Source organism: Cyprinodon variegatus, unplaced genomic scaffold (genome assembly GCF_000732505.1).
Source record: "Cyprinodon variegatus isolate N-32 unplaced genomic scaffold, C_variegatus-1.0 Scaffold697, whole genome shotgun sequence".
Lineage (NCBI taxonomy): Eukaryota > Metazoa > Chordata > Actinopteri > Cyprinodontiformes > Cyprinodontidae > Cyprinodon > Cyprinodon variegatus.
In genome coordinates this window covers 66,050-81,834 of record NW_015151150.1, presented here as the reverse complement: position 1 = coordinate 81,834, position 15,785 = coordinate 66,050, and the positions used below count along the sequence as shown (strand labels likewise).

General features: G+C 39.4%; 1 protein-coding gene across 1 annotated transcript in view; it reads left to right on the top strand.

The window, feature by feature from the left end:
• Window positions 1-15,785, top strand: part of LOC107097448 (voltage-dependent T-type calcium channel subunit alpha-1G-like) — a 274,678-nt gene that overhangs the window by 193,336 nt on the left and 65,557 nt on the right. Inside the window, exons 6-10 of the mRNA XM_015394594.1 lie at window positions 613-772; window positions 9,518-9,809; window positions 11,629-11,721; window positions 12,455-13,298; window positions 13,730-14,115. Coding sequence (XP_015250080.1) covers window positions 613-772; window positions 9,518-9,809; window positions 11,629-11,721; window positions 12,455-13,298; window positions 13,730-14,115 — 1,775 coding nt within the window. The remainder of the gene's footprint in view (window positions 1-612; window positions 773-9,517; window positions 9,810-11,628; window positions 11,722-12,454; window positions 13,299-13,729; window positions 14,116-15,785) is intronic.

Sequence of the window (15,785 nt, the reverse complement as noted above, 5' to 3'; positions counted from 1 at the left end):
ATTAGGCAGACATACTGCAATGACACTACATTCTTCAGATCTGCATTGTAAATATGGAGTTGATTCAAGACATGAGAATTACTTTTAATTGATATAACTACATCTCTATATAGGTCTATTTGGATCATGACCCTGAATTTAAGCTATTTAATTGAGCTTCCTCCATTGGGGGGTTGTTTATAGTTCCCTTCTACTTCTGAATTGGAGTTCCCCTAGGGAAGCAGATGCTTTATGATTTATTCATAATGTCAGCCTTAAAATGTTAGTCTTTGTCAGCAGAATAGGAGCAGTGTGTTTACCATTATGTGTGTACTGCATATAGATTTCTTTCTGACCAAATATATTGTGATCAAACTTTTTGAAAGACCATGGGGTCACCATTTTCCACCAGCCTTGTGTTTAAATGAATCCCTGCTCCAATAAGTCTGCATCACAGAAAATAATAGCAATTTCCATTCTTTGCCTTACCTATAATAAAGTGCTTACTGGTTGACTCGTCAGATATCATTAATTTATCTAAAAAGGGGCTTGTCACAAAGTAAATGTTATATAATGTCACTGTGCACCATTCTCAAAGGAGGTATTTGACATTGTCTTTGTCTCTTCACACAGGCATGCGCATCCTGGTGACCCTACTGCTGGACACACTGCCCATGCTGGGTAATGTGCTTTTACTTTGCTTCTTTGTCTTCTTCATCTTTGGTATCGTTGGTGTCCAGCTGTGGAAAGGCCTACTCAGAAACCGCTGTTTCATTGAAGAAAACTTCTCCTTGTGAGTTTTACTTTGTATATTTGTTTTGTAAAGAGTAGTGTATCATATACTGCAGTGGGAACTTTTGGCAGTGGGACCTATATGAACTCAGGATTCTGCCAAAAGTCAGCACACCGAATAAATACTCCTACAAGCAGGTTTACTTTATACATACACTAATAAAGTAGTCCTCATGTGCATGTTTAGTATGTTGCATGTGCAAAAGGTCTACCATGGAGCTCAAATGTATCACAAGTGTCTATTCCTTCTTTGGGCACGTGTGGTTTGATATCCGTTTTGTAGATGTCCTATAACCCTTTTTAATGGACACCCTATGTCAGAATCCACTATTTATCCAGACCATGTTATATCTAATGATGCCTTTGCTTACCAACTTCTAACCCCTTTTGTACGTTCACACCTAAAGCGGCAGAGGCAGCGAAAGCAGCTAGTTTACATGCAAAGTCAATGGTTGATGGACATCAAGGTGCAGCAAAAGGTCATGCAGCGCATCTGAGCAGCTGCAGCAGCATGTCGTGAGCTTCTGAGCATCTGATCAGAAGCAGCAGATGCTGGGGTTGGAAAAACTGAACTTTTGCTGCTCAATGTGCCACATCAAGCAATCAGAGAAGCTGATCTGGGAGCTGGGAGGGAGACAGACACATCGCTGATGATGCAGAGTGCTATGATCACTCCTCTGAAACTGTTTATTAAGACCTAAATGAACTTAAAATGCCAAAATCTGCTGGTAAAACATGTTAGCTTTTATTATCCTGGTGCCTGCAATTTGGATTACGTACACGAAAAACACCTTTCAGCCATAGGTGTATGGGGGTCTGAGTGGCTCCGACAGCTAAATAATATTTGAAGGCAGGATGGTAATCTTGATGAACTGACTTCAAAGATGAAATTTTCAGGTGGACATTCTCACTTAAAAACATTTCAATCTGGAAAAACTCACACGAAAAGACCATTAGGAGAAATTGATTGATACAAACACTTTTTCTTTGGTCCTCAGACCTGAAACTGGTGGTGGAGTGGAGGTAGATGAAGTTGGTCAGTCTGTAAACGGCTGGTTAGTGTGACAGTATGCTGAGCTTTATCGGGAGATCCAGTGAATTGCATGAGCTGATACTAGAGCTTTATTAAGGGACCTGGAAGATGGAAGTCCAGTTGGATAACACAGGTTGAGAGAACCTGTACATGATGAGCAAGCAGGAAGCTAGTGGAGAGGAAAAACTCCCTGTTGGGAAGAAACCTCTGGCAGAACCAGGCTCAACATGGCAGTCTTCTGCCAGACCAGTTAAGATGAGACAGGGAATGCAGTAAGAGTCCGGGAGGAATGAGACTCTGATGAAGTTTTAGCTACGATGGTGGAGGAGGGGCTGGAGGTTGGTTGAAACGGTATCATCTGAATAAAGTCACACAGCGCATCCGCCACCTGCGCACAGGAGCAGACAAGTGCGTATCGGAGGCCTTTTAAGATGAACTTTGGATGCTGATTGGCTTTCGTGGAGGTGTGGTTCAAAGCTGATTGGCTGTGTTGCAGGTGGATGTAGGAAAGTAATGAGTTTCTTCAGTTGAACTTTCGTCTAGGCTCCATTAAAACTACTTTTTACCCCCTGATCACAGCAAATATAGCTGCCATTGTTACAGGCAAAGTATGCATAGAATAGCTCCGCCCAACATGCATCAGACCCACATTTTTAGTGTGCAGCTAGAGCAGCAAAGATGCTTAGCTGTGCATCAGAACTAAACTTGTACAAGCATAAAAAATTAAGCAGTACGTTCGTTTTTGCTGCCTCTGCTGCTTTAGGTGTGAACGTAGCATGACAGAGATGCTGTCCTGCTACATCAGAAATGCCTGATGGCTGAAGTTGCAATGCTAGTAGGTAGGAGAGTACAGCCTCAAGTGGTCGGATTTCCCGAAAAGTAGCCAATCACAGGCGGGTTGCTTTGTCAAATGTGACACTTTCAAGGTCACAAAAGATGACACAAGAGCACAGAAAAAGGGTCTACAAATGAGTAGGTAGGAGGCTGCGTGCGGGAGGAACAAGAACTCCTGTGGGACATTCTGGGGCCCTGTGGTACTCTATTTGCGCATCCAACATGTTAAACATGTGCATGAGGAAGAGGCAATGAGCATCTGTATGAAGTAAAGCTGCTCGTAGGAATATTTATTGCGTGTGTGGACTTTTGGCTGATCCTGACACCATAAAAAGACTTATAATATTTTCCATTCAATTGGAAAAATGGATAAAAAGACTTCCACTGACTAATAATCTTTGCTGCAGCTATGCATTGCTAGTGCTTTACATGAGTGTGTTCCCCTTCTTTATTTTCAGACATAATTTTTTGTCACGGCAACTTAACATGTTGAATCTCAGTGGTGAAAGATAAAGTTGTATAACATTCCAAACAAATGCCTATTTTTATTCAAGAATAACAAATGTAAAGCTAGTTTTCAGTTAAACAGTGAAGCATTGATTGCAAATCTTATCGGAAATTATTTATTTGAGCCACTATGCATTTAACACCTTAACCATCAACAATAAGAAGAGGAAACTTTATGCATATAGCAGCAAAATCACTGAGTGCTTTAAGAAACACTCCAAGCTACATGGAGTGACACAGCAAAATTGAAAATAAAATGTAATCAAAAATAAAACAAACCAATCAAAGCCCAGCTAACCAAAGGCTTGAGTAAAGAGAAAAGTTTGAAACTTGGGCCAAAAATCCAAACCCAGGAGGTTCAGGCATTCAGGAACCACATCAACTCAGTGAGAATAAACATCAAGTTAACAAAATAAGCCACTAAATATAAAATGGTACTCTTTTTTGACCATACTTTGCATATTTATGACAATGGAACTTAATACTGAGGTTTACCGGAAATCAACACATGCAGACCAACATCTCTATTAGTCACACTCATATACAAGCCCATTGGAAAATCACCCATTGGAATACAAGCTTTTGTTATGAGAACTCTGAGTTACTGGGCTGACAGCATCCCCCTCAGCCGCAAAGGAGAAATCCATCCAAGCTAAATAAATTTGGAGGAAGAACACACTCCGTCTAACACAGAAGAGAAAAGCAGAGGAATGCAAAACCATTGTAATTTAGGAGAATTTCAAATCAAACACTAAGGCAAAAAAGTGGTTCATCTTAAAAACAGAACATCCAAAACAAAGCTGAACGGTTTTGTTTATGCAGTTCACTTGAGCTCGGATTGTTTGGACTCCTACATTAGAGAAACTGGGCAACTAACAATGAAAAGAGTGAGCAGCTCTGAGCGAGATTCACCTGCACACTTGCACCTAAAGGACACACCTTTGACAACCAAAATGTTTGAGAGAGAGAGGACAGGTGGTTTGAGAGGTGTGAAGGAAGCATCTTTGTTAAAAAGGAAATTAAATCACTGAAATGGGTGGGAAGTTGATTAGGCTTTCAACTTCCAAGAATAGACGATTATATATTGGAACCTAATCCAAAGAAAGTACACTAGCATTCCCCTCATGATTCAAATGGATAAACACATAGCGGATACAACACATCAAACCACAAATGTCCAGGAGGACAGCAGTTACGTCAGTTGTATCTAACCTGGAATGTGCAGGCCTCCTCAGCGCTTCATCAGCATCCCAAATACTTGTTGCTGAAATGCAAGCTGATAGAATTGGAAAAGACCCCTTGAAACGTTTTCAGAAAAACTTTGAGGAAGTCAGGACTGTGGCAGGCCATTTTGACATTTATAAGCTAGAATGATTATGTATTTAAATATTTCAAATGCATTTTTCCTAGCCAACATGAACATTTCAGTCATGTAAAATAACCTATCTGAAGTGAGCATTTCAGATATCCTAAACGTCATTTTTGCTAGTACAAATGACGCCACGTTTCTCATCCATGTGTATTGGGCTTTTATTTCCAGATATCTGAAATAACATTCTTTCTATCAAAATAAACCATCTGCATATCTAAAACAGTCCTGTTGACGATGAACTCTAATTTTAGATCTTTATAATTCAGTTCATACCAATCATGATGACTATTTCAGATATCAAAAAAGAATAAAACGTTCTAGATATCCAAATATCCAAATCTGGCATACAAAAAAAAATATTGGTACTAGTAGAAATCTAGTTTAAGATATCAATTACTAATTATATGACCAGCTAAACTGGAATTCTAGATAGGGTTAGGGTTAAATAGCACTAAGCCATTATTCCTGGTCAGAATTGTAATTATAAGAAATGACCTCTTCAGAATATTTTTGAACAGCAACAAATTGTACAGTAGTACAAAAAAAATTTTTTGTCTACAGCTATCAACATCTACAACAACTTGATGGGAAAAAAAGCAAAACAAAACCCTTATGAGTTTCTGCAACATTTATTTTTTCCCTCTTTTTTTATTTGAATTGAAATGACCTCAACTGGTTCAAGTTATCTGGTATTACATTTTTACTAGTCAGAACACCATTTCAGATGTCTACAAATATTTACAAATTTTAAGTGGCTGTTTAACATACATAACATTTTGCTTGAATGTATATGTATTTCAGATATCTTTTATAGAATCCCCCCTATCTAAAATGAGCATTGCAGATCTCCAAAACTTATTTTACTCCTGTCTAAAGTATACATTCTTGATGTCTAAAAATGATTTCCGATCTCCATAATCCCATTATTACTGGTCATAATTTTTATTTCAGATATAGATAATCAATCGGAGACTCAATATATAAAAAACCTCAGTTTTATTGTTTTTTGTAAGATTTTGGTTTCATTTCACCTTATAAATACATTTTGGCTTTAATTAAAAGTGTTTAACTCTGACTTTTTCAGAGATTTGTATAATTTTAAATTAATTGTAGATACAGTCGAAACCTTTGAAATCCCTGGACCCCATGAAATCTGTTATAAACCATTCGAATTTTAAAAACCATGGGAACAGCTAGAGAAGAGACACTAAAGACATCTCAACATCACAGGAAATTCTTAAAACTTGCTGAAAATAATTAGAAACCACTTGAAATGCTGAAAATCCATGAAAATGCTAGTAAGCACTAGTGAAATTTCATTAGTTCAAAATACTTGGAAACATTAGAACCCAGTGACATTTCTTTCCCTTATGAGGAAAATCACCCCACAGCAGGATGCTGCAGCCAACATTTTTTCACATAAATTCTGTGTTTACGATAAAATAGATATTTCCCCTCACATTTTACATATAGGCCTAAAACTTCAAACTTTATTTGGCCAAAATTCTTGCTTCAATATATCTCTTTTGTCCCATAAAAGTAAGTTTCTTGCATAATGGAGGGAAAAAAAATCAATGGGACAACTTTTTCTGAGGTACTGGATACATCTATGGTTTTGTCGTGATTTTTATTGAAATCACCACCTAAAAGTAAGTCTGCACGATGTCAAAGTAACTCCAACCTTCTTTCAAACTGGGTCATGCACCATAGTCTGTGAGGATACTGACTCACTGCCTCATTTCAGTGATGAATGGAGGAACAAGACAGGTTCTGGAATAGTAAAAAAGGCCCTGGATGGACTATGCTCCTGTATGTGGTACATCGGTTCCCATAACTTATTCATGTAGCCCAAGTCATCTCAGGATCATTACTCTCTATAGGATTTATGACACCTCACATCTGTAATTTAAGTTCATGCATTATGCCTTGGGTGAAGACATGATTTTTGTCATCATAGTCAGTTTTTGTGACTACGCAATGGTACCTGGAACGTTTGTGTTTTATAAATGGAAGACTGTTTAAGCTTTAGTCTCTACTAAAATAACTGTTTTAAACTCTTTAACAATTCACTTCATATCAGCGCAACATATTCTAAAACTTTAGCAATAGCTGTCAGACACATTTATAGCTTATTTTTCCACTCTGATTAGGAGCATTTGAGATTACTTCTGAAGATTTGCATCCCTTCCTGCTTCCCAGGCTGTGATAAATAGATGGTTTGCCTCACTGAACTCATCAGGCATAAAAGTGTTCTGGCAGATCACCTTAACGTGTGAAACAGCTTTTAAGAAAGAGAGTGAGAAGTGGTCCCAAAGTGAAAACAGATTGGTCTGGTCCCCCAAAAAGTGTGACTGTGCTTTGCAATTAATAAAGGCTGCCAGCTGAAGGGGTGCTGACAGATGAGCCAGATATAACACAAATGCCAGACACATTCCCTCTCTTCCAGATGGAAGAGTGCTATGTAACAGATATGCCAAGAGGTGCCATGGCACCAAATATGTTTTTGGATTCAAATCCCTCAAAAGACATACGGGTCTCTGCAGGTACTTGGCCCTTTGAGTTAGCTTAGTCTAAAACTAAAAACAGACAAATACAATAAATGCTCTAGTAAATTGTTGTTAAGAGCCACACTAGGACACATTGGGATACTATTACTAGCAACTATTGGAATGGTTTTGGACCAACAAAATATTCAAATTATTTCAAAATAGACTAAGCTTTTTGGAACTTCAGGTTTAAATACATTAATAGTGTGTATCAGAAATACTAAAATCAAACAGTTTCAGTAACACCTCAGAAAATATGACACTTATTTGCTATCAATTGTCCTACGTTGGCTGTATCAAATTGGCTTAGAGGCTATCGTTGGCAGGTTACTGTCAGCACAGTGTTTAGAAGTAATACATTTTTTGTTCTAAGAGTATCAATGAGATAGCAGATACCCAGTATTAAAAAAGTTTTTGCTCACTTGGCATTCCAATCACTTCAATGATCACAGGTGTACAAAGCTAAACACCTAGGCATGCAAACTGCTGTCACAAACATTTGTGAAATAATGAGTCACTCTCAGGGGTCAGTGAATTCAAACAGGAACTGCAACAAATCTAGTTATGAACTGTCCACTCTCCTAAACATTGAGTGGCCTTCAGATTAGCTCAAGAACAGAGAGCTTCATGGAATGTGTTTCCCTCGTCAAACACCTGCATCCAAGCCATACTTTACTAAGTATAATGCAAAAAGTGGTGTAAAATACACCATCACTGGACTCTAAAGCTGTGGAGATACCTTTTCTTGAGGGACAAATCATACTTCTCTATCTAGAAATCTGATGGCTGAGATTGGGTTTGGCGGTTGCCACAAGAACAGTACTTGTCTGATTGCATTTTTCCAACTATTAAATTTGGTGGAAGGGGAATATGGTGTGGGGTTGTTCATCAGGATCTGGACTTGGCCCTTAGTTCCAATGAAAGGACCTCTGAATGCTTCAGCATTACAAGACGTTTTAGACAACCCAACTTTGTGGTTACAGTTTGGAGCTGGACCCTTCCTCCTTCAATATAACTGTGCACCAGGCACAAAGCATTATCAGACATGGATGGTAGAGTTTAATGTGGTTGAACTTGATTGGCCTGTACAGAGTACTGAGCTGAACCTGATAGAACACTTGTTGGATGAAATAGAGACTGAGAGTCAGGCCTTCTGATCCAACATAAGTGTGTGACATCACAAATGCATCTCTAGAAGAATGGTGAAATGTCTAACAAACTCCTAAACCTTGGGAATGTCCTTCCCAGAAAGATTATATGTGAGTCAAGGCAGGTGAGCAAATACTTTTGGCAATGTAGTATAAATTGAATTAAAGCTGGTTGTGGCTTATTCAATGCTAATACAAATGAGTGTTTTAAAAATTTTTGTAAATTAGTTAAATTTGCACCTTGCATTAATTATGAAGGTACAGGCAGTATTGGAAGTTCAATTGCATTTATTTGAAGGAAAGCTGTAAAATTGTGTTAACTGGTGGATGACTTCTTGACATTGGGATTGTTGTGATAATTGTTTTCTTAATCTATACAACTTAAAAACTACTTCATTGTTTTTAGAATAAGAGTATCAGACGAAGATGAACAGATTCACTTTTTTACCCAGTGTTACTTCACCAGAAAAAAAACCCAACCGCATTAACGGGTGATAGTGATTTAGTTACACACCATACCTCAAAATGTAACCTGCTCTTAGAGTTTTATTTAAAATCACACGCTGCATTTCTACATCTCTCCTCACCATTTTTAAAATAATGCTTCTTTACCCCTAAGAACAAGGAACACATTAACAAGAAAATGCACCACAATTATTGTAACTTAAAAGATTTAGCACAGCAATCTTTTTTTTCTTTTCTACATTAATATAGATTCTCATCCAGATGTTAGATGGCAAAGTGCAATCCTAAAACTTTTCTAAAAGGCATTTTAACTAGTGTTGCGCCGATGCCATTTTTTGGCCCCGATACCGATACCCGATACCTGGCAGTGCAGTATCGGCCGATACCGATACCATAATAATGTAAAATAATTGCCATCATGGCTTTATCAAGCTGCTGCCTACCTTTGTGAAGCAGGAAAAAAATCTAATACAAAGTGAATCCAGTTGAACTTTTCATTGCCTATCAGGAGTGGATGACAATAGTTGAATAAACTTATGGCTCTCAAAATGGTATCGGTGCCCTATTTGTTGGTACTCGCCGATACCGATACCACCATTTTAGGGCAGTATCGGGGCCCCGTCCGATACTGGTATCGGTATCTGTGCAACATTAATTTTAACCTCTCTTATGTATTAAAAACAGGGTAGTATTATTTCTTTGGTTGAATGATTATCGAAAGCCATATAAAACAACAGGACCTACAGTAAATACATATCAAATGACCTTTGCTGTGTTGTCTTATGTCAGTTCACACCTGTAAGTAACTTTTACAACATTTTCTCCTTTTTTGTTTGCACAGCCCTCTTTCCCTGAACCTTGGAAATTATTACCAAACAGAGAATGATGATGAGAACCCCTTCATCTGCTCTATGGAGGGACACAACGGCATGAGGGAGTGCGACTCAGTTCCCAAGCTGTACGAGGCAGGCCAGCAGTGCACGCTAAATATTGACTCCTACAACAGCACAGATAACACCACCTGTGTGAACTGGAACCAGTACTACACCAATTGCTCTGCTGGCGACATAAACCCCTTTAAAAATGCTATCAATTTTGACAACATCTTCTATGCGTGGATAGCCATCTTTCAGGTATGGTAGCTGCTAAAAGCTGAGAATCATAAATTAAGAGCTTGACTTAGATAAGGAGTTTTTCTTTTTTAATTGCATGTTCTGCAGTAGTAAGCTTGGTTTTGCTGATAACAAGATCTGTATACAAAGCCTAATTGCTCAGTGGTTGGTGCATCAGAGTGTTGCATACTTAGCATTCTATTACCACACAAGACAGAAAAAATAATTATTTTCTATCCTATATCTTAAAGGCCTTTTGTTGGACTTGTAATCTGTTTAATAAACCTGGCGCCACCAGGTTTATTTAAGAGGACAAAAGCCAGATCTAAGATCACAGCAAAAGTCTGTGTTTTGTGTCAAACAGCGAAGTCCGACAAGCTTTGCACAAATGAGCATTAATTGTTAGTATTTGAATATGTACAGGTACAAAGCTGAATGTGTTGACAGCAAAATCTCACCAAAATCATCAAATGCACTAATCATGGAGGCTTAGATTTGCAGTCACACAGAAAAACACAAAAAAGTGGAATAACACACTTCAGGCCTTTCCAACTTTGATGTAATGTTCTTAAAATGTGTCCAAATAAGGCTCAGTATTGTGTGTGGCCTCCACTTGCCTGTATGACCTCCCTACAACACCTGGGCATGCTCCTCATGAGGTGGTTGATGGTCTCCAGCGAGCTGTCCTCCCAGACCTGGACTAAAGCATCCGCCAACTCCTGCATAGTGCAATGTGATGTTGGTAGATGGATCGAGACATGATGATATCCTAAATCAGATTCAGATCTGGGGAACAGGTGGGACAGTCCATAGCTTCAATGCATTCATCTTGCAAGAACTGCTGGCAGATTCTAGCCACATGAGGTCTAGCCTTATCCTGCATTAGGAGGAAACCAGGGCCTACCGCACTAGCATATGGTCACACAAGTGATCACAGGATCTCATGCCAGTATCTAATGGCAGTCATGCTATCTCTGACCAGCACATGGAGGGTTGCACAGACCTCCAAAGAATTACCACCAAACACATTACCGACCAACAGCCAAACGGGTCATGCTGAATGATGTCGGTGTCTACAGATTCTGTCATGTCTTTAACATGTGCACAGTGCAGTGTGAACCTGATCTCATCTGTGAAAGGCACAGGGCACCAGTGGCGAATTTCCAATCCTCGTGTTCTCTGGCAAATGCCAAGCATGGTGTGCATGGTGTTTGGTCTTTGAGCACAACCCCCATCTGTGGATATCGGGCCCTCATGCCATCCTCATGGAGTTGGTTGCTAACTGATTGTACTGACACATGCAAATTTTTAGCCTGCTGGAGGTCATTTTGCAGGGCTTTGGCAGTGCTCCCCCTGTTACCCTTGCACAAAGATGGAGGTAGCAAGCCTTTTGCTGACAGACACAGCAAACCCTCTTGCCATAGTTCGCATGTACCATCCTGGGTGAGCTGCACTACCTGAGACACATGTGAGGAATGGAGAGTTCCCCTCATGCTACCTTGAGTTTGAAAGCATCACTGACATTCAAAAGTGACCAAAATATCAGCCAGAAAGCATTCTGAGAAGTAGTCTGTGGTCCCCACCTGCAACCACTCCTTTATTGAGTGTGTCTTGTTAGTTTCCAATCATTTTCACCTGCACAACAGCATGTGAAATTGATTGTGAATCAGTTTTGCTTCCTAAAAGGAGAGTTTGATTTCATCAGAAATTTGATTTGAATAAAGTCGTATTGCATTTTTTTCTTGTTCGCTTTATTTTTTGAGCTGTCTATTTGTTCATGTCCTCTTAAGTTTTGTCCAAACTCTGATTGTTTTTTTTTTACTATTTTTTGCCTTGTTAGGTGATCACTTTGGAGGGTTGGGTGGACATCATGTACTTTGTCATGGATGCCCACTCTTTCTACAACTTCATCTACTTTATCCTACTTATTATTGTAAGTGCTCTTTCAACATTGCTCAAAACTTCACCTACTGTACAGTCTCATAATTCACAATACTTGCAGATTTTAGGTAGATTTGTTTGTTTGTAACAGTTTGGAGCACTGTTGCCTTGCAGCAAGAAGATTCTGGCTTGGGCTCTTTCTGCATGGAGAACCCATGCATGTTCTGCCTGTGCATGCATGGGTTCTCTGGGGTTACTCTGGCTTCCCCCACCAGTCCAAAAACATGACTGTTAAGTCATGTTTTTGGACTTGTGTCTCTGTTGCCATGTGACAGACTGGTGACCGGTCCAGGGTGTACCCAGCCAGTCAGAGATAGGCACCAGCACCACCGTGACCCTGATGGAATAAACAGGAGAAAACGGATGGATGGATGTTTATTTTTTATACAATGCATGGCACTACACCTATAGTCCTGAAATGCATGCTTCATTGATGAAGCAGGTATTACACAATGGGTAGTTTTACCATTTGAGAAAATAAAGAACTAGAACATTTTGGCAGCCTTTGCTATCATTGAAAAAAACAAAAAACAAAAAAAACATTCACTATATAAAAAAATTCAATGCAGAATATAATTCTGACAGTACTAAAAAACTTATGATTAATAATGACTCTGTGATAGTACTTATTATTTAACTTTGCAGTTAACAGATCATGGGACTGATGGGTGGTTATAACAAACAATGTCAGAATAACAATGTAATTTACCTCTCTCTACTTTCAGATCGGCTCGTTTTTCATGATCAACCTGTGCCTAGTGGTTATCGCAACTCAGTTCTCAGAAACCAAGCAGAGGGAGAGCCAGCTGATGAAAGAGCAACGTGTGCGTCACATGTCTAATGCCAGCACTTTGGCTTCTCAGTCTGAGCCAGGCTCCTGCTATGATGAGCTACTGAAGTACCTGGTTCACGTCATCCAAAAGGGGGCCAGGCAAGTGGCTGGTGTTTGTAGGGTCTTGGCCCGCCATGCAGGATTTAAGATTCCCGCATCACAACCATCTTCAGAGGCACAGCATAACAAGAGGCTGAGAAGTAGAAGAAAACCATCCAGACAAGGATCAGTGTTGGTTCACCATCATCATCATCATCACCACCACAATCACTACCATCTAGGTAATGGTAGCATCTGGGAGGAAGGGAGCATGAGATGTATGGAGGGAAGGGACATTGAAGCCGGGCCTCCCAAAGCAACCACAAACATTATTCCACTGGGTGTGGTAGCACCATCATCTGTGATATCCACAACCTCTGACTCAAATCTCACTGTGTTGGGAGCTGCTGATTCATCCTCAGGCTGCTGTGTGCTCAACACAGAGGCCTCTCCCTGCACTTTGTTTTCCACCAACAATCCAGTAGCCTCCCTAGCTCCAACCGCATCATCCAGAGCCATGAAGAGGAACTCTGTACCATTTGCTGCTCCTGGGCCTAAGAACTACCCAACCCTACAGACCAGGATCCAGGCAGAGTCCAGGCGAGGGAGTGTTGCTGCCAGCATTCGATCAAATCTGAGTTGTAACCTGAATATCTATCCCATACATCTGGACAGACAGCAATCATGCAATCCATCAGGTAAACATACATATAACTAGGAATGCATTTTAAGGCTTTTGATTGACTCTTAAATACCCCATCTCTTGTGTTTTCTGTGTTGGAATTTATTTTAAAAATTGGATGGTTTAAAGGGTATTAAACACTATTGCCAGTTTTACTTTTAAATCAGATAGTCTACTGCCTTGTAGTGCAAGTATGAGCTGCAAAACATCATGTCGTCATATACTCAGATTAAGTTCTGAACAGGTTGAGGTAAGAGTGGTTCAAGTTGCACAGATGGTGATTATATTTAATGACCTCCTGATTGGCTGCAGCATTGTTTGTGAGAGTGAGTTATTAGTCATGCAGTACACAGCTTCCATCTTCATCAAGCTTTCTCAAACACACAATGTCTACAAATGTCATCTTCAAACAGTCACAATTTTATCTCATTTCTCATTTGGTTGCAGCTCAGATCTCCCGCCAGCTGTCAGCTCATGAGCTCATCACCATGGACGCAGCTCGTCTGACCATGGACCCCGAGACCTGTCCTGATTGCGCAAAGGCACTGGCCAATGAGTCTGAGGGCTTTACAGAGGGCAACGAGACACAAGGCGACTCAGACAGTGATGGGGTACACGAGTACGAGGACCTCCGCCACAGGAACAGGAGAGACAGTCGGCAGCCCAGAAAGAAAAGGCGGAGGTTAGGGAAGACAGCAGCAAAGGTCGTCCACTTTTGGAGGCTGGCGTGTGCCACCTTTAAGAAGATTGTGGATAGTGATTACTTTGGTCGAGGGATTATGATTGCCATTCTTATAAACACTCTGAGCATGGGGATCGAGTACCATCAGCAGGTAGAGTCACATTACTTATATCTCCTTCATATCAAGAGTTTCTTTTTGATGGTTGAACAAAGCCTACACAAGGAATACTGAGAATAGGCAGAGGGATAGAATATAATATAACACTTACGAAGGTTATTAGATTTGGGTTCTACCTTTTGTGTTGTATGTCCCATATGCAAAGTAATTTTTAATCTATACAACTTAAAATAAGTCTTCACTCACTAATGCTTATTTACATAAGCCTAATTACAGCCCTTTAAGAGAGAAATTTGAAAGAGAAAAGAATATTGAGCAAATAGTCTGAAATTACTTTTGTTGCTCTATTTTCTTTTTATAATTCTCTCTACTATATTCTCTCTTCTTAAGTTAAAGTTATAAAGAAATGTATCACCCAAAATAATTTTTAGATAAGGGTTGTGATGTGCTAATATGAGGTCTAAATGTGCCTTGTATGAGCAGATGGGCTGAAACTCAAAACTATGTGAGATAAGCTCTAAAGCGTTCATGTATTTAAGAGTCTAAACTATCCGTTCTTCTTTCTTGTTCTGAATGTCAAGCAAAGCTACTATTAGCTTTCTTTGAACAATAACAAGAAATATGGCCCATAAAACAGCAATAATTTGCTTACAATACTTTTGGCAGTCTTCACTTGTTAGCATCTGTAAAAGACATAGCATATGTAGGTACAAAGCTTCTAAAGGTGTGGGTGAGCCCCCTAAATTAATGCTTTTATTAGTTTTCCAACTATGAAGCCAAAAGGACTGATTTTTCCCCCGATATGTCTGTGCCATAATGTAAATGCTGTTCAGTTTAGATACAAGAAGCTGTCGAAAAATGAAACAATATTCAGATTAAATATTTCTCCTTCAAAGGAGCAGTAAGATTACCTTGCAATTTTTTCTTCTGTTTGTTTCTTTTGGTGTAATTCTGAAGAATCTTATTTTATTCAACTTGGAGCTTCGATTTTGAAATTACTCTTTATGGTAAATTTTTGACCTACAATATAAATTTTGGCACATTTTAATATCTATGTAATTTAGTTTACTTACATTTTTTATACTTTTTAAAATCAAAAGGCAAAGTTTGTGATGTTGTAGCCGATAGTATTCAATATTCTCCTGTGGTGGATATTGTATAACAGTCTGATGAAGAGGTTGCTTAGACCAGGGTTCTTTTACCCTTGGTCCTAAGGGCCCAATGTCCTACATGTTTAGGAGGTAATTAACAGACTTTTACAGCAACTGCCAGTGAAGGTTGTCAGTCATCCAGGTCATAGTCATTCCGAAAAAAACAAATGAAAAAGAATTCAATGGACTTTGTTTCCAAGTTTAAAGATGTTTCGCTTCCCATCCAGGAAGCTTTTTCGATTCAAAATATCAGGAATAGCATTGAGTTCGAGGTTTTATACAGTAGCAACAACAAGGCCTTGTTTTTGTTTTGAAAACCTGCAAATTGGAACAGACGAAGGGGCCCATCCCTTTGAAATAGGGGTAATTTTGGCTTCTTTTGTTCGCCTGCACGGCCAAAAATCACCTTTAACGAACCACCTTTCAGACACTCAGATGGGTATGGGGCATTACAGGCAAACAAAAGAAGCCAAATGACCCCCCATTCCAAAGGGATGGACCCCTTCGTCTGTTCCAATTTGCAGGTTTTCAAAACAAAAACAAGGCCTTGTT